The sequence below is a fragment of the Notechis scutatus genome, chromosome 1 (assembly GCF_049901735.1).
Source record: "Notechis scutatus isolate UNSWTSFEM ecotype Mainland chromosome 1, rNotScu1.2, whole genome shotgun sequence".
NCBI classification, from domain to species: Eukaryota; Metazoa; Chordata; class Lepidosauria; order Squamata; family Elapidae; genus Notechis; species Notechis scutatus.
The window spans coordinates 311,424,218-311,444,168 of NC_142009.1; the positions used below are offsets into that span (position 1 = coordinate 311,424,218).

The following is a 19,951-nucleotide window of genomic DNA, read 5'->3' on the forward strand; positions in this document are numbered from 1 at the left end:
TTGGAAGAAACAGAAACACCTTAAACAAAATTCTTCAACAATCGCTCAAAATTAATAGGCATAAAACAAACATGAAATTAATGTGAGGAACAAATGTTCCATTAGTTTCAAATAATATTGTACCCCAAAAGATCCTTTCTAAATTAATCTGGTGCTTAACTGAGATCAATGTGTTGAGTTTTGCTTTTCTACTCCAATGAGATAAGTCTGACTTGATTTCTTTTTCTTTTAGTCAAAAAGCTATCATGTAACAATGTTTATTTAAACAGTCTAAAAACTAGCTACGTTTAAGATGCTATATAAGTGGGCTCTTGCTTTGTGAAATCTTTATTACTTTGTGGGTTTTTTAATAATCTGAAAAATGTTAGTTTGTTACAGAACAAGAATCAGATTATAAATGCTATTTTTGTCTCTTAAAAGTTTTACTACAAAACTTATTTATCATAGGTGGCCAAGTATAAAATAGCAGGTCGTGGGCCAGGAAACCAGATACCAAGCTGCTCTGTTTCTTATTTCACTCTGAGCTCTCTTCACTCAGCAGGGATTTTATCATTGCTGCTGTAAAGCCAAGACAAGCTGGAAATTCTGGCCAAAAATCAACCAGAAGATTCTGATCTATTTATAAACATTGGAGATCTTATATACAGAGTAGTATAGATCTACAATTTTCTGTGCCTATTCATCTATATCCTATATCCATGCAATGTACATTTCACTACATAGTGCTTTTTTGAACAAAACCTTGGTATCACTGAGAAAGAACAAGAGTGAGCTATTTGTGCAGAGACACCTGCCCATCTCCCTATTCATAGAAATAGTCATTCATGATCAAGTCTTCAACTTAAATCCTCTAAATCCTATTATGAATCACTTTAAACAGTTAAGAAATAATGTTTTATAAATTAAGCCCAAGTACTTGAGCAATGTTTTTTAATAATATTTTTTACATACTTTCATGACAGTATGCTCCAGTAAAGCCTTTTTCACAGGCACATGTAAAATTTCCTCCTGGTTGACTGATGCAGCGTCCATGAGGCCCACATACACTGGACGAGATTAAACGAATGCCATTCTGAGTAGCATTTGTGAAGACTTCTATTGTGCAGCTGTCTATTACTAAAAATAAGAGAAATTATGCATATAAGCTACTCTCTAGGAGAGAAGGCCATCATAAACCTGTGGTTTCTTAATTCTGACACAAAATATTTCATTGTCTTCATATTTAAGTTGCACTAATATTTAGCAGAAAACCAACAAAAAAGTCTCTTTGTGACACATCCTTGCATGGATTAGAGAGCAGATAAGATTCTAAATATTATTTGCTAGTACTTAGTATATGACACATAATGCTCTTATAAAATAGTAATTGGCTAACCATTGTCATATGAAGGAACTTGGAACTGTATTAGAATTTCCTCTATGTATGAGCTTTTAAATCTGCTCTAAATAGTTCCCAGTTCTCTGAGGCTAGCAAAAAACAGAGAATGTGATTCACTACTATTGTCTGTTTCACTGACACTCAAAACAGAATTCAATATACTGCTAGGAAGCAAGTCTGATAATGCAAAAAAGGTAAGAACAAGTTACCTCAATTTTATCTAAGAAAAAATGATCTACAGATCCTCTATGGATAAGTAAAATAATTCATGTTCAGCTTGTACAGTATATTTACTTTCTGTGGAAGGACTAAGGCTTATTATTTCCCTTTCTTCCTCTATTGATTTTATTTAAAAAAATCAAATTTACATGGATTTAAGTTTGTCCTTCATATTGTTAAAATCTGTAATACTAATTAAGAAAAATCACTGAACATGATTTTTCCTGAAAGAATCCTATTATTGTAAGATTTTGTACATTTGGCTACACAATCAACATTTCACAGGACAAAACAAGTACCTTTACAAGAGTTATTTTTACAGTGATCCTTGAGGTGAGAGCAGTTCTTTCCATCGTAATCATCAGAGCAAGCACAATAATAGTCTTCTCTCAGATCATAACACTGAGCTCCATTTTGGCAAGGGTTAGGTTTACAGAGATCTATATCAATCTACAAAAGATTTAAACTGCATTGTTAGTTTTGCAACAATATTCCACAAGATAGTTACTCTAATTTTTACAGTTTAGTTATGGACATAAGTGGTATATGACTGAAATTAAATTCTAATTTATATCAAGTATTCAATCTCTAGGTAAATATCCTGACAACTGGAACTCAAAGTGATTTAAATGGGGATCTCCCTTCATTGTATTGGCATAATAAACTTGTGGATTAAGTTTGGCAGAGTGTGAATGAGCGATCCAAAATGTTGGAGCATATTTTCATGGCTAAAGGCAGTCTTGAACCTGTATCTTTTCAATCCTAATCCAGTTTATTAATGATTAAAGCACACTGATTGAATGCACTACTTTTGCTAAGAATTTCAGTTCAATAGATTAATGTTATTAATCTATTTCTCTAACATATAATCTCTGATACACCTTTTTTTTATGCATCAAACTAAGCCTAAATTCTAAAACATAGATAAGTAGACCCTAATTCTTATCTGAAAGGCTTCTTATAGAATTTCAGCTAAAATGCATCTCACACTTAAGATGTATTTGGTAGCTGAGCTGATTTATGTATGGCTTGACTGCTATGCATTTGAAACCACTACAAAGCTAATTTGTTTTTATAAAATCTGAAGCTCTGTGGAGTTTGTGGGGCCATTTGCAGAAATTCATTTACATCCTATTTCTGATGTGGCAGCTAGCAAGTTTTCCAAGGAGAAAGGTAGCTTGATTGCTTTTCAATCTGTCTCCTCAAAAGAACTGCTAGGATTATTTTTTGTAGAAACAATTGTTTTCAAACTGCTTTGAGATTCTGGGGGGTGAAAAAGGTGTAGAGAATATTATAGGGGGTGGTGGTTCTTTGAAAATATTTGATTTCCAAGCTAACCATTTTAATTACTTTCTGCCAAACAGATATAAATTTGAAATTTATTTTGTTCATGAGAAATGGACAAGCCCTGTTACTCAATTGACAGTTCATCTAGCATTGGGGTAGAAATATGTTATTTATCCTTGTTGTAAATGAGAAGCAAAAGTTTGTTTAATTACATTATGTATATATTTAAAGCATCTTGATTTGTTACTCTCATGATGAAAGTGGCAAATTTTAAAAATCCTGCCAACTACAAAAATTATAGAATTACACTTATAAATCATTCTAAGGAATTGTAATCTTAATGTCATCTACAAGTGTTTTAAATAAGCATCTATTTGCTTTTTCACAAATGTTACCTGTTAATCAAACACATAAAACACAACAAAACCATATTATAGCATTAAAACAGTTAAATAGCTGGATAATGGAGATATGTTTTTTCCACTAAAAGATGTGGGAACTTGGATCAAGCTTAGCTGTATGGCACAATGTCTTCCAAACTGAGATAGATACTAGTTGTTTAGGCATACCTGAAAAAATGGTCTCTAAAAATGAAGGTGACTTCTTCTACAGTTCTTAATAAGCCAGGTGTTATTTTAGTACTAATGCTACAAACCAGCCAAAAGCAATATAAAGAGAAATAATCTAGCATCATTTCTCATTTATGTCAATAAAAGCAGACTCAATTCCTCAACAAAAAGGAAACCAATCTAGAACACATAGCAGCATAGCCATATTAGAATGTACATTATCCAGTTATAAGACAATACACAACAATTCCTCTTTCCTCCTACACCGAATGAGTACTATAGTATTTTCTCAGAAAAAAAATACCTTGGCCTGCTATGTACCAATATATTAATTGAAACAGAGTGACTGGCGTAATGGTATTAGATGCCCAGATTTTTGCATGAAACAATTCCTTTCCCAGACAAGAGACTGGTCCTAGCAGTTCATTAGCCTGTTCAATTTTGAAGCAGATTATGACCCCCTCCCCGGCAATAGAATTTAGATCAATACTTCCAATCAATAACTCTATTCCTGATTGTACTGGAGTGAAATACAATGAGCACTGATGTACAAATCTGCACTTCAATAATGCCCATTAAACACTGGATTCATAATTTGATTTGTAGTCTGTAACAGTGGTGGTAGAAAGTATGAAAAAGAAAAAAGGAAGGGGAGGAAGGAAAGGCAAGAGGAGAGGGAAAGAAAGAAAGAATCAATATTCACATTTATTGTTGTATATTCCAAATATTCTACTACTTAAAAAATAGTGCTCTCGGGAGGGAAAGATGACAGCTTGAGAGTATCCTGAAGAAGTGTTCTTCCAAGTACTTCCTTTCCTCAATTATAACAATAATTAATTTCTATGCTGTAGGTGACATATGCTATGAAGCAAAATCACTTAATTGGGGTCTAGAAGAATTTGAGGGAAATGAAAGGACAGCTTTCTGTTGTATCCAAAAAGAAAAAAGAAAACAAAACAAAAAGGAGAAAGAAAATAAAAATAAAAATAGTGATGGTGAACTCTTAATGGGCTCTTTCTTTTATGTGTCCCACTATGCTTAAATGGCAAGACTTTTTTGCACCAAATTTGCCGTTCCTCTGGGGCAGTAAATGAACTGTTCCATTCATCCATAACAACAAGCACTCAAGTTGCTTTAGAATTCAGACCATCCAAGTATTCTAACAAGTCTAAAGTATCCTTCACCTCACAGAATTCTCCTGAGAAACCATGAGGGCAAAGACAATGGAATCCATTGACGAGGTTAGTACAGTGACCTGTATTCTGACATGGGTTGCTCATGCAGTCATCAACTTTTTTTTCACAGTTCTTGCCTATGAAAGCAGGAGGACATATGCAATGATAGCCATTCACTTCATCCTACATGAACAAATTGAAAAAAATATATACAATCATTTATAGAAGATACCAGAAAAGTCTTAATGGAAAAAGATTACAATTTTAAAAAAATTCCACAAGTTTACTAAAAAGAATGACTGGGACAATGGATCCTCTGGGCTGATTCTCCTATAACTTTAAAAGGGGCCCCATGGATTAAAATACTCTAATGTCTACTTGACTATGAAAGTAAAGTTCTGCCTTTGTTTTTAAAAACAAAGCTGATAAAACACATCTGTTTAAAGAAGAAACTATTAAACCCACAAGAAAATTGTTTGGGATGAGTGTGCTAAGCAATTCAATGCCATTAAAGTTTGATATCTAGAAAAAAGTAATTTAATGGCTTCCTTTATACTTCAGATTCATTGTTTCGAGTATTAGGCTTGTTTATTATTTTAAAACAATGGTTAGGTTTTTTTTTAGAAAAAAAGGTGCCCATCTGAATATTTCTGTTTTACTTTATCATAGAGACTATGCCACACAAAAGGCACAGAAGGAAGTTAAGTTGCCCAATAATTTTGCATCTGAATTTTTAGAATTAGTATACAAATGCTTCATAGTCAGTTTGCTCTAACACTATCTAATGAATATTTTAGTAAGATTATTCCCAGTTAACCTCTTAATGTTCACTTATGGATTTGAACTGAGTTTCCTTTTTAACAGTTTTTAAATCTTTATTTGCATTTCTACTTTGTAGTGTCATAAACATTAGGAATACATACCTGAATAAATCTTTTCTGAAGTACTTCAGAACTCTTCCTTATGGTCTTATTTACATTGTGAGGATAATGTAATCCTCAAACTGTAAATAATCCTCTTATTTATAAAAAGGGGCAATTAAGAGTCAGACAGTATCCTATACTACTACTTTTGGTATACCTAGTCCACATTATCAAAAACTTGGATTTAAAGTATCCTTTTATCTCCTTGATTTCACTGGATGAATTTATTTATTTATATGACTCCCATGGCTGCTTATCTGATACAGGTAGCCCTTGCTTAACAAATATTTGTTCAACAACTGTTTGAAACGATGATGGTACTTATCGAAGGGACTTACAACCTGTGTCCTACTGCACCATCAGTTTGTGACTGGGTGGTCCTCTCTCAATAACTGATGGGATTCAGTAATCAATAGCAATAGAGACTGTGATTTCACTTAGTGATGGAAATTCAGTTCCCAATTACTGTCACAATTCAAGGACTACCTGTACATTACTGAAAGTATATTCTTGAAAGGCTGCCAACTATCCATTTGAATCTTGAACTTTATACTGTATTGTCCATACATGAACAATTGGTACAGTGCTATCTGTCTACAAAGATATAAAGAATTAAAAGGGTGAAGTTAAGACAAATGCTGTCAGGATCCAATTATGATCGTCCTAATAAATTTTAAAGGTTGCTCAAAAGAATCATAAAATAACACAAAAATTACCTTGCAAGTCCCTCCATTTTGGCACTGCCCATGACAATAATTAACATCTAGGGATAAAATAGGAAAATAATTAAAATAATGGAAATAATAGACTGAAGGATAATTAATGATATTTGTTGATTTCAAATAGTCAAACTGATGTTTTCCAGAGGAAAGGAAATAAGAATTTTATAAGTGATGCAAATTTGAAGGAGTCCAAATCATAAAGCAAAGCAATGTTTAAAACAAATTGTCCCATGTGAATAATTTCTCAGAAACTTTCAGTTAGTTCATTCCACAAATCAAAAGCTAAGGCTTTAGATGCAAGGAAGTATGTGATAAAAAGTGTCACGGTAAAGACTTGTAGAAAAGTTAGGTTTGGAAATGATCCATAAGCATTAATTTAAGATAGTCAGCTTTTAGTCCATAAATAAGAGACCCTTAGGCTCAAGTGTATACACTAAATATTAAATACTGACTGATATGACAATTTACTCCTTTCCATCCTGGAATGCAGTCACAATAATATCCACCAATAAGATTTTTGCAAGAATGAGCATTAAGACAGGGTTTCCCTTCACACTCATTAGCATCTGTGAAAGAAGAGAAGAAAAGCAGAGAGTGAAGAACAAACCCAGAAAAAGACTGCCCTTGCACCAAAGCAAAGCTTCCGTGCTTTCCAAATATCAGCTACATTTCATTCGCTACTTTGATACTGTTTGCTGATATTTGCAATATGATGCTGCATTCTTTGCCCTAGGAAAGCCTCAGTGACTGTTTAAATAAAATCCAGGGAAATAACTGTAATAAAAATTATCTGAAAGATTACTTCCAACTTTTTCAAAAAACAAACTAAATCAAACCAAAGCACATCACCCTTCTGGAAGCTGCATTAGGAAATTTTCAATTAACAACTTAATTGTGGATTAGATGCAGAATAGCCAACAAATGTGGACACCTGGGATAATGACCCCTTTCCTAAGAGGTCTGTAGGGGGCGTGCATAAGCGCACCAACGTGCCTACCGTCCCTGTCCTATTGTTTCTCTTATTCTTTATTTTTCTTATATGTAACCATTTCATGTATTCACAACTATGTATACATTTATACTTATTGTCTTGTAAACAATTGGCAAATCAAATAAATAAATAAATAAATAAATAAATAAATAAATAAATAAATAAATAAATAAATAAATAAATAAAATAAATGTATGGCTATGCAGCCTTTTTAAAGAAAGGTTAGATATCAGCATCTATTCTACTTCTTATGCAACTATTCAATCACTTGCTCAACAGAAAATTGATTATAATATCTGGGGCATTAAGATCAGATTAAGATCTGATTCTCCTCTAATGCTATTACCTATTTCCCTGGCAAAACAATAATTGTGGGGTTGGTTTTTTTTTTTTTTTTGTTAACTCCAGGCTGAACTATGCATTCAAAAAGAATCTGCCCAAACATATGTACAGAAAGCTCCATGTTTCTGAGTAATCCTGCAGCATGCACACACCACAATCATGAAATGAGTCAAGCAAATGAAGCAATAAGGAAAACTGAATGGCCACACAGCAGGAACAAAAAACTTTCTGCAGTGAAACACAGTAGCTTAAACATTTACACATGCCTAATTTAACCACTATTGTTTTGCCAAAGATAATTATCTATAGCAGGAAGGAATGCTACAGATGAATTTTGATTAAATGTAGTACAGTATATGGCTCCTGCATTCAAAAGATAGTAATGTTTTAACAACCTGTTTCATAAAGTGATATGAGCAGTAGCGAAATAATAATTCAGCAAAGATGACAATAAAATCTTTTAAAAATATTTTTGAAGTAATAATTTGAGATACTTCTAAATGTTAAGACTTACCAAGATGGCAGGTTGCCCCAATCCACTGCTGTGGACATATACATTCAAACCCATTAATGCGATCAACACAAGTACCACCACTAGCACAAGGATTAGATGCACATTCATCAATATCTGCGGAAGGAAACAGTTGTCCGAGATAACTTTAGAACTATAAAATATCTTTCAAGTACAGAAAGATGGTAATTTAATTTGACATGTAATTTTAGAACTATCTACAATTGTCAAAACTGGCAATAAAGTAAAAAATAAAAATAAAAAGAGGTTCAAATCCTAAAACAGGGTTAACATAAGTTTAAAAACAAGCATCTCAATCAAATCAGAAAAGGGAAAATACTGGCCTGTTCATGCATGTGCGGAGTTCCACACATTTTGCATCTTTGTTTTATCTATTGTGGTTCTCCCCTTCATCATTACTACTCATTCTCTGATAAACTATTTTATTACACACATTTTTTTAAAAAAAATATATTGCATCCAAACTTTTTGAACTTATGGGCATATTTAGAATTTTGTTAAGGACTGTATAATGCAACTTCATATACTGCCATTGGGAAAAGAAATTAACTAATTCAGAAAATGGCTGTATGCAGGGGTGGGGTGCTACTGGTTCTGCTCGGTTCTATAGAGCCAGTAGCTCTGAAGAGCAGCAGACACTGAACTGGTTCTGTGTTTGCTGTTGGTTTGGCCCACCTGCCTGCCGTTTTACCTGTCCTTTATTTCCTGCTTTTTCAACCTCAGCTGCTTTGCGCAGCACAGCTGAGGTTGAAAAAACAGGGAAAAAGAGGCTTTTCAAATGCCATGCACTTGCGCGCAGCGCTTTTCAGCTGTCTGGGCGGCACAGCCTAAGGTTGTTTTACATGCATGCACAGTGTAAAACTTAGTCACCAAACCAGTAGTAACACCGGTTGAATCCCACTCCTGGCTGTATGTTGAGCATTACAGTATTTTCTGATAAGAATCCTTCCTATCAATCCTAAAATCACTTCTCTCTCATTCTCTCTCTCTTGGATAGATTGCTACCATTCTTACGCACTGTATTGTAGCCACATACCATAATTTTAAGGCCATTAAATTTCTGGGTGGAATTTTACTTAGTTTTAATTGGAAGAATCTAAAAGAAAATGATATGTGTGAACTACAGAAACAGGCACTTCCTTCAAGATATCTCTAAGAGAATGGCAATTGAGTTGCAAGAAATTTTTGAGCACCGAAATGAGTTTTTCATCAACAAGGTACAAATATTATGACTCAGACAGTACCTACCAATTGCACATGTTGGTCCACTCCATCCTTTAGGACACTGGCATTTAAACCCAGATGAAATTTCATGGCAAATTCCACCATTAGCACAAGGATTTGAGACACAAGCATGCTCAGCTAATGAGAAAAAAAAAGTTTTAAAATCCAGACTGAAACCCTATTTATACTTTCTCTGTAAGAAGTCACCATTAAATTTTATACATTTAGGGCACAGGTGTCAAGCTCGCCGCATCACATTGCCATCATGTGATGTTTCATGACATTTTCCCCATTTGCGGAGCTGGGATGGGCGTGGCCTGCACGTGACGCATCTGGCTCGCAGGCTGATTTACACCTGCGTTTGACACCCCTGATTTAGTGTGATCCTATATCTGCCAATTTCATTTTCTCTCTGTTTCTTATTTTTCTACCTCACTTTGTTTCTTAATCATTTACATGTTCAACAGGACTGCTTAAAAATTTCATGTATGTTCATGAATATTCTGTAAATTGCCAGTTTGCTTCTGGATCTAACTCAAGGTGTTGATTATCACTTTTAAAGCCTTTCTGGCATAGGTCCACTGGGATTAGCCCAGCCCACCTGCACTGGCAGAAAAGGCATTCTGCAGACCCCATAAGTAAAGAAATTTTGGCTGGTGGGGTTTAGAAGAAACTTTTCTGCCATGGTTCCTACTGTGTGTAACATCCTGCCTCTCCCAAGGTGAGATCTCCATTCCTTCTGGCCTTCTGAATGGGCTTGAAGACCTGGCTCTGCCAGCTGGCCTAGAGCCTCAATGGGGGAGTGGCATCCTGGAAGTGGTTAATTGATTGGAGAGACCATAATTATTACTCCCCTTCCACGAACTTTGCTCCCTTCTTCCAAACTTGATTAATTGAATTTTAATTGAATTTTAACTGAATTATATGTACAGTTTGTACTGTTTTAAGGTTTTATATTGTATTTTAATGATACGACTGTAAGATGCCTAGAGTTGCCTTGCTGAGAAGGATGACATAAAAGTTTAATAATAAACAATAAATATTTTCCTATTGTTTTCATACTGTATATATTCTTAAGATGAACATACTTCCAACATTTCTCTATTATAGCTTTAGTGTATTCCCTATCATTATTTTATAGTTTGGGGGATTATCTAAGGCAACGGTCACCAACCGGTGGGCCGTGAGAAGATTTTGGTGGGCCGCACAGAAATCTCACCCCCAGAGCACCCCCCCCAAGCAATTAATCCAGGCTGCACAGAAACACAAGGCTGCACCGCCCACATGGCCCGCAGGAACGCTCCCCGCCCACTCACTCCTTACCCGGCAAACTTGCCTGCTAAATTGCTATTTTTCCTTTTTCTGACCATCATCTGTTCTGCTATGCCAGGAGATTTAGATTGGCTAGTAAGCAGGAAATGGTTGGATTTCTTGCTTTCTAGCTAGTCTTTAGATCATTGGCTCTGCTTTAAAGCACAACTGAACCTCCCTTAGGACTGAAGGTACTATTATTCAGTGCAGACTCATGGCAAGCAAATTTGAGAGACTGAGCTAGCCAATGGCAGATAGATAGATCACTGAATGATTCTGTGAGCAACTCAATCTGCCTGCCGGCTTTGCCTGATTTTGGGTAAAAGTTGCTCTCTTTTTTTTTTAAATAAAAAATTCTATATTTACATATATGGTGTGTTGTGAGTTAATTTTGTGAGTTTGCTTGCTAGCAATTTTTATGTGACAGACTGAGCTAGCCAATGGCAGAATGAATCTGTGATACTGTGAGCAACTCAATCTGCCTCCCTGCTTTGCCTGATTTTGGGTAAAAGTTGCTCTTTTTTAATAAAAAAATTCAATATTTATATAAATATTTATAATATTTACATACAAGCCATGCCCAGCCAGTCACATGACCACCAAGCTACACCCACAAATTAGGCCACGTCCACAGAACCAGTTAGTGGTCCCTGGGATTTAAAATTATGAGTTTGGTGGTCCCTAAGGTCCAAAAGGCTGGCGACCCCTGATCTAAGGCATAAATGTCATTCGTAAAAAGCCAATTCTAGCTTGCAAGTATGTGCTAAGTTATCTATAAATTCTTGAAGTATAGATTAATGCTTTCATAAAAGACAGTGAAGAGAACAGAAATTCATTTATTCCTAATGCAGACAGGAAACAGGACTTGCCAAATTTTTCCAAGACTGTCACTTATTAATAAAATTTCTGGAGTAGAAAATGTATGTACCAATTTCACAGTTCTTTCCAGAGTAACCATCTTGGCATGCACAGCTATATTCATCTGGTTCTGTATTCATGCAGGTTCCCCCATTCACACATGGATGATGATTTCCACAGTAGTTTAAATCTAGACAGAAAGGAAGGATTAAAGTTATATAGCACATAAGGTACAACATTTCGCACGAAGGTCTTTTCAAATATAATGTTAAAATGCTTTTTTAGCTCTAACATACATACCCATATCTATATTCGCCTTTAGTGCATCTGATTTCATGTAAGTTATTGCATATACTATCATTTTTGTGGCATTTATGACGGCAAATATAGAAAAATCCATCAAGCTATAGAACTATAGAATGTTACAGGGAAACTACCTGATGCAAACCAGATTCTGCTGAATGCTCTTAAGTAAACATCTTTACAGAAACAAGTGCTATTAGATTTTTGTTAACCTTGAAGTTTTAAAATATTTTTTACAAGCAGAAGTTTGATACCTTTGTTGCAGAGCAGGCCACCCCAGTTGATTTCACATCTGCATTCCCATGAGTTGCTGCAACTCCCATGAGCACAGCCTGGGTAGGGGACACATTCATCGCAGAATTGCCCCTGCCAACCATAATTACACCTAGACATAAGTGCATATTAAATGTTAGCAATATGTTGATTAACTACAATATTCATACAATTTTAAGCTGCAAATTTGCATTCAATCATGTTGTGTAAGCAGTCTTTAACAACAATGAAGCATCTAGCCACATGGATTGTTGTTATCTTAAAATGTAAGTATCTCTTACTATACCTGACATAATGACATATGTCAGTGAGAAGTTACAAAACTACATATATGCAGGGTTTTTTTTAGTATCAAAGGCCCTTCTAATATAAATTAAAAATATTTTGGGTTGCTAACAGCCTGCCTGATTTATAATTTCAGCATTCCTGAAGGCAACTCATTTCCCTTTCTATTTCCAATCTTTGAAAGCTCCCCATCAGACAAGAGGTTCATAATGTCCACTGTCAATTATATTGTTTATTAAATAAATTTACTGGCTGCCTATCTTACTACAGGTTAACTCTCAGCGGCTTACAATGTTAAAAAGGATAAAACTATAGGAAGCACAACACCAATAAATATATAAAACTATAAATTATTAACTAATTTGTATCATTTTTATAATATTGGGTCCAATGCTACATACACATCGAAAGTAATATATCGCTGATAAAAAGAATATATTAGTTTATACCAGACTATAAAATGGAGGCATTTAGATTCATCAGGAAACAGTATTTTTAATTAAACAATAGAAGCAAAATTACTGTGTTTTTACTGACATTCAAATGATCTACCTGTCCATATAAGTTTGATTATAGCACACTTCCTAAATTTCTGCAGGAACCAAGTAAATGTATAAAGAATTTATTTTTTTGGATTCCACATCATGTAGATTATAAAGATAGTTCATACTGCACTATATAGCTATCTCAAGGGAAAGAAGATTCATTTCTTGTTCATTCAGTTTTCATTCAAGTTCCCCACATTCATTGGATAACAAGCTAAACAGCAGTTGCCAAAAGCCTTGTTTTTTAATCACATTATAATATCAAATAGCAAAGCTATTGAATTCAAAATAAAAATATGCAAGAAAAAAAGTTTATGCTAGTGATTACTATTAAGTAGGTTGTAACTTGAGATTCACACAAAAAAGGTAAAAATATCAAGATTACCTGGAAATACTTAGTTTTTAGCTCTAGGTGCATGAATTTGCTTGTTCTATGTATGTAAATGAAACACTGCACTTGAATACAAGAGGGCAGTGAGAACTACGATGGTCATGAGTTCTGTTTTCTATGTTACTCTAAGTTTTATTTCATTTTATTTTATCTGAAGCCTGCCCTAAATGTTCTATTTGAACAGACAGATGGTAAATAAAACTATTTTAATTTATACAATTGACAACAATATATTTAAAAATATAAAAATATGTGCCAAATTTATTGCTAATTGCTTGCAATACATTTTTGTAAAAAGTATCATTTCAAAAATATAAACAATTTCTCAAATTCAGCTATGTGTTTAGCAATTAAGCATCTTCCCCACAAAATTACTATATGCCCATAAAAATGCATATAAGCAATGGTCTGGCAGTTAAAGAGTTAAATAACACAACAAGATCCAGTGTCCTTAGCCAGGGAGACTCACTAAGTAACTTGGGGCCAATCCTTTTTTCTTAATCCAATCCACCTCACAAGAGAATTGTTTAGGTGAAAAATAAGTGAATCATATACACTGCTTCAGAACAAAAGACAGAATGTAAATCTAATACATATATCGACATAAACTTCATACTGACAGGAGTATTACCTCTTTTTGAAAGAGGTGATAATGAGTCATTTCCCAAGAATCTACTATTTGATCAAGATATGCTGAACAATTATACTCTCCAACCCTCCCTTTGGGAGAAGATTATGGAAAAAGCACCTGAACTGCAATTATAGAGAATCCTGGAGAAAGTAGCTTTCAGTACCACAGAACACAATATCCTTCTGAACCACCTTCAAAGGTTACAATGGCTATGTTTCTCCACCTTCATGAAGTCACAATTCTGAGGTGGGGGTGGTGAAGGAGATTGATTCATAGACTTAATGGAGAGTCCTGCAGGGCTTGATGCTCTCCCACTTCTATTCAGCATCTAAATGACATTATTGAGTGAGATCTTCCAATAGCATGGGGTAACGTTACATTGGTAGACAGATGATATTCAATGTTGTATTTTGACCCCACACTGAGTAGTTGATGCTTCTGAAATGTTGCTCAGGTGCTGGGAGGTTGTCTGGGATCAGGTAGAGAGTCAATCCAAGGAAGATGTTTTCAGTGAGATTCATTATTAATTAGTTGTACTGCCTCAGGAAGAGCTGGTTTGCAGTTGAGGGAAGCAGGCACAGCTATGGTCAAGAGGGCATTTGCAAACTCCATCTTGTATGCAATCAACAGTAAATTCTCTTGGAACAACAGCCATTGCTCATTGTAAGCCTGTTACTTATTCATTTGGCTGTTGTAATGCATTTGACATGGGGCTGTACCTCCAAAGAATGTGGAAGTTACAGCTGAACTAAAACGAAGCATTCAGTTAGTGATAGGTGCATCTGAAAATAGCCACATAAGCATTTTATTCTAAGAACTGTACTTTGTTGCTAGCTAGCTTCCAGATGCAATTCACAGAATGGCTGCGAAGTCCTTAGGTATATCCTTGTAAGATATCTATGGAGTTTGGATGTCTAAGGGACCACCTTTGCCCTGCCTGTTAAAATCGAGTTGGGTAGGCTTGTTGTATTTCCCTCAATTAGAAATTGTTAAAGGGCAATAGAAGCAGCCCATTTAAGTTGCCATCCAACTCCTTTGGAACAGCACCTTCTGCCCAATTGTGTAATTTGCCCCTTCCCTCTGGCTTCTAGCAAACTGGTGAAAACTTGGTTGTTCTATCAAGCCAGGAAAGCTGGTTTGCTATAATTGTCTTTCAGTCATCAGATTGGATTATTCAAAGTTGTTAATGTTTTTATTCCTGATTCCACAGGAATGTTTCTAGTTATTTTTAACATTGTATGATTTGAATTTGAATTACATATTGGGGAGTTCTGTGCTACTCACAGTAAGTAAGTAAATAAGCAAGCTTACTTGCAGTCCCCAGGTACGCTGCATCCTCCACGGATTAAATTACATCCTTGCTTACATACAGCTGTGAAAAGAAAGAATTAAACATCAGTTAGAATCAACTCTTTAGAAAAAGTGATTACTGTAATTAAATCATTTTATGCACTGATTTTTTTCTTGAAGGATAGTTTTAAGAAAAAGTGGAAGTTTTAGCTAAAACTATCAATTACAATGATCATATCCATAACCTCCTGAATAAAAAAACCAAATAGATTTTTTTGTGATTTTTCCTGTCTAAAAATATCTATTTCAGGAAACACAAAAAGATACAAAGAGGAAACATAAAGCATTATAAAAGTATCCTGTCCAAAGGCTATTCTTACAATATATAAATATAATATCTCAGATGCTCTGCCAACATTCTAATTTTGGAATGGATGCAGATTAAGGTCTACATTTTAATAAAATAATTAGCTTCACTGAAGTAGGCAGTTGGTTCAAGAGCTTCTATGGTTGAAACGTTTTGTGATTATGTGCTTTTTAAAGACTTGCTGATTCAATACAGTATATCTAATAAAATAATATTAGTTATTTTAGAGGAGGCATTATTCAATGATGGACATTATTTTGCTTGTAGCTCCTGTCTTTTTCCTATTTAGAATAGATTCCAAACCTTAGAGTCAAGTGTTAACTGGAATAGACAACATATGGTTTAAAGCAGGGGTCTCCAACCTTGGCAATTTTTCAGTCAGCAAAGCTGGCTGAGGAATTCTGGGAGTTAAAGTCCACAAGTCTTAAAGTTGCCAAGGTTGGAGACCCTGCTTTAAAGGTCCTGACTACTTTATTCAGCTATGGCATCAACATAATAATAGTGCACTGGTATTCTATGCTGGAGAAGAATAACTATTTATTTATTTTGATCTTCAAATGCTGCAGTAGATGGCTTGATGATATGAACTTATGAATGCCAGAGACTTAATACAGTCGGCTGGGGATAGGGGGGTGTTAACATACATGTGTGTATAAATAAAACGAAGAAAATAGCACCACTTAAAATGGATAGTTTGCTACTACATTTGTCATGAGTATATCTAATAGCTACAAAAATAGGCTTAGGGAGTAGTCAAAATCCTTAGTGTGGCCACTTCTCCTCTTTTGCCATAAAAACATGTCACAATTCAATATAACTGTTGCATTATAATACATGAGAAATACAGTACCTTGTTTACATTCATCTCCTATCCAGCCTTCCATACAAGCCTTATTTCCATTTTGGTCGCATGTGTAATGGCCCACAAAGTCATCACGCGGGCCACAAAATTTATTGCACTGTGGTCCATAATAGTTTTCATCACACTTCACTCTTATTTGTGCTTCAAAATGAGCAACATGGCCATTCAACTGTAGTGTTGTCCATCTATCCTCTGGATTGATCATACCCGCAGATGATACTCTGTCAATTAATAATTTTTCATCTAAAAATTGAAACATGAAGAATTTAAATAAACATTTTAATATAGAGCATGTTAGCAAAGGAGAGCACTATAGTTGCAAAAGGACAAAATGTGTCCAGAAAATGTTGATTAGCACACCCATTTAAGAATGTACAGTAAAGCATTTCTAGGTTTCCACTTGTTTTAGAAAGCAAATTATCTGAAGAATGAAGGAAGTCATGTGGTTAAGAGTGTAGGGAAACTGCTGCTGGTTAGAAAGGGATTCCTAACCAGAAGAAGGTTACACACGAAAAACAAATAAACTGAAAGAAGTAACCAGTGGCTAATGAAATACAGAACAAGATTCCTGCATACCCCAAAACAGAAAGGTAAAATTGTGGTTCAACATTCTCTTGTTGCACTAGTTTTTTACCTTTCATCTCATATTTTTCTATAAATTGGGAAGATAGTAGAATTTATGTTGTTGTTTAAAACAAAAGACTATAGAGTTCAGTACTTGCATTGAATTCCCATTGCTTCTTATATAGAAATTACCAATGTAAAGGCCTGGGGGAGGAGGAATCTTGAGCAAAAAGATTTCTACTGCATTATGAAATATTTCCTCAAGTTTCCTCAATGCTTCTTCAAGTTACCTCAAAGCTTCCAGAGATTTATTTGGAGTATTATTTTGAGTTTGAGATCCTTGATGTCAGCTATTATATTTTTATTTCCTGGGAAGAAATGTATTTAGATTTTTTTACTCGAAACCCAAAGACAAGTTAGCGTATTTCTGTTTTCAAATATCTAAGATACTAAAAGAAATGATTAGCCAATAATACCATGAACAGTATATGTAAGCTTACATGTGCCTTTATAAATATATACAAAACATAAGGTCAAATATTATAATAACTCTATTACTACAGATTAATGATTCAGATGTGATGATATCAATATTTAAATAGCTCAGAAGAGTACTGCCAGAATTAGTTGAGTATATATTTTTCATATACTTTTTGCACATATTTCAGAATCTACCTGTATATATATATATCTGAGAATACAAAATACGGGTTAGACTGACTATGTCTCTTAATCTTCATCTTAACCAGTATTCCCAATTTAATGTTCGGTGTACAGAAGGAACATATAAACAAATCTTTGTTTTAATTTTATCTGCCAAGCTATAAATTCAAAATGTTTCCTACAAGATGTCTATTTCCTCACAACTGTCAGCTCTGAGAGTTCAAATTCTTTAAGAATATACTCACCTGCTTTTGTTTCATTATCCCAGTCCCAGGCTTCTATTATTAATGTGAATGACCTCTGAAACAAAGCATACAAATCAGTTACTGGAGAGGCTAAATCAATATCAGAATCCTCTGAAAGTGACACACAACATAAATCAGATTTAACACTACCACTATGTATCCCAAAACAATAGCTTGTTTCTTCCAGAAATATTTAATTCATTTATGCAGTGATTTGACCTGCTGCAAAGCAAATTTACAAGACTTAGCCAAGAAATATCTGGTGGCAGATATTCAAAAATCCAATCACTACTAGCAAAAGTACTATTTAAGAAAAATTCCCCAGGATTGTACCTGTGTAATTGTTTTTTTTTTTTTTAAATAATTATAAAAGTAATTTTAAATTTTAAAGTAATTGTAAAGTAAATTTTTTCTGGCTTTATTGACTTGATTGTTGTATTGATTGATTCTTATATTTATAATTTAGATCACCCAACTCATTAGCAATTCTGGGTGACATAAATATTAAAAAGAACATTATTAAGCAGCTGCTATTTGAATGATAACCACAAAGCAAATAAAGCCAATTCTGCCTGTCTCAAGTATTGTATTCTTATTAATTGGATTTACAATAAATAGCAAACTTGGACTTTCAATGGTGTGCATGAGGGCACAATTTCTGTTCTGAGAAGTAATCCCATAGGAACATAACTCATTTAAAGTTTATCAAACTCAAATATAAACTCTTCAATATTTTAATTTGTCTACAATATTGATGACTTAAGAAGAGAAAATGATCCAGGAAAAAAAAACAGAGAAAAAAGAAAACCAACACTACATATTCTTTAGAACAGTGGTCGCCAACCGGTAGGCCGCGGACCACTGATGGACCATGATAAAATTTTGTGGGCCGCAGCATGCTGAGGCAGGGAGGTAGGGCAATCCTGCGGTCTCCCTAGAAAACTTGTGTCGTGGCTGCTGCCTCCGTGCATCGAGGAGGCTGAGCAGCAGCGGGAAGAGCATGGACCTCCTGAGCCGCAGGAAGCAGCTGCCCTCAGGTGAAGATGTTGCAAGGGGGGGAGGCTTGACCCCCTCTTCCTCCTTGCCAGAAGTGCTCACATGCTCAGCAGGAACAAGGAGGCTTGTCGGGGGCCAGAGGGGTAGTGAGATATATATATAAAATAGTACATTTATATTTAATATAAAAATGAAAAATATATATTAAATATATTATCTTTTTTAAAAAATTCATGTTAGTGGTCCTCAGGATTTAAAAGTATGAGTTTGGTGGTCCCTGAGGTCCAAAAGGTTGGCAACTCCTTCTTTAGAATATGTAGACCATACTTTAAAGAAATATTGTCAAAGTCAATGAGATGACTTGATTAAGTAAATTGGGGTAGATTTCAGGCTCAGGTTTAGAAATCTTTTTTTCCTGTTTTGAAATCAGAGAAATAAAAGATTAAAGTATGCCATAGTCTACATTCAATTCTTTCTGTTGGTTGAAAATCATCCCTAATTAAAACATCCTAGTTTGTAGGAATAATCTGAGCAGACTTGGGATAAAACTAGATTTTGATTGGCTTTGTGGCAAATATAAAATGTGTGAAAATTTAACCAGACTGAATACTACCTCAATTCGATATAAATAAGGATTCCATCTCGCCTATTCATCTATTATGTTTATAAAACTTTATATAGAAGTCCCAACTGACCAAGCTGAACACCCAAAGTCAGTATCTATGAGATCATCTGAGGACTACAGAAGATGGAATATTCTGACCTAAAATGTAAGAGATTAAATTGAAATCACAAATGAATGAATGAATGTGTATTTAAGAAATTAATATAGAGAAGTGTAGGTCAGAAAGTATGAACTGGAAATCATCTGCTGTAGAATGTTTTGAATGCACATGGAAATATAAATAATGTATTGCTTGTTGATAGTTGCATGTTATGCTCTAGAATGCTCTTTGCAGAAGCTCCTATTATTCCTGCACATCTCTCCTAAAGAATATGTAGTCA

General features: G+C 34.5%; 1 protein-coding gene across 2 annotated transcripts in view; it reads right to left on the reverse strand.

Annotated features, from left to right (window-relative positions):
* JAG2 (jagged canonical Notch ligand 2) overlaps positions 1-19,951 on the reverse strand; it is a 99,250-nt gene that overhangs the window by 25,113 nt on the left and 54,186 nt on the right. Inside the window, exons 3-14 of one of the 2 annotated variants that reach the window (XM_026670123.2) lie at positions 17,951-18,005; positions 16,467-16,721; positions 15,271-15,331; positions 12,089-12,219; positions 11,602-11,721; positions 9,387-9,500; positions 8,121-8,234; positions 6,726-6,839; positions 6,268-6,314; positions 4,638-4,811; positions 1,897-2,047; positions 952-1,116 (exon numbers count right to left, since the gene is read on the reverse strand). In XM_026670123.2, the coding sequence (XP_026525908.1) occupies positions 952-1,116; positions 1,897-2,047; positions 4,638-4,811; positions 6,268-6,314; positions 6,726-6,839; positions 8,121-8,234; positions 9,387-9,500; positions 11,602-11,721; positions 12,089-12,219; positions 15,271-15,331; positions 16,467-16,721; positions 17,951-18,005 (1,501 nt within the window). The remainder of the gene's footprint in view (positions 1-951; positions 1,117-1,896; positions 2,048-4,637; positions 4,812-6,267; positions 6,315-6,725; positions 6,840-8,120; positions 8,235-9,386; positions 9,501-11,601; positions 11,722-12,088; positions 12,220-15,270; positions 15,332-16,466; positions 16,722-17,950; positions 18,006-19,951) is intronic. The other variant, XM_026670124.2, reaches the window with a different exon arrangement.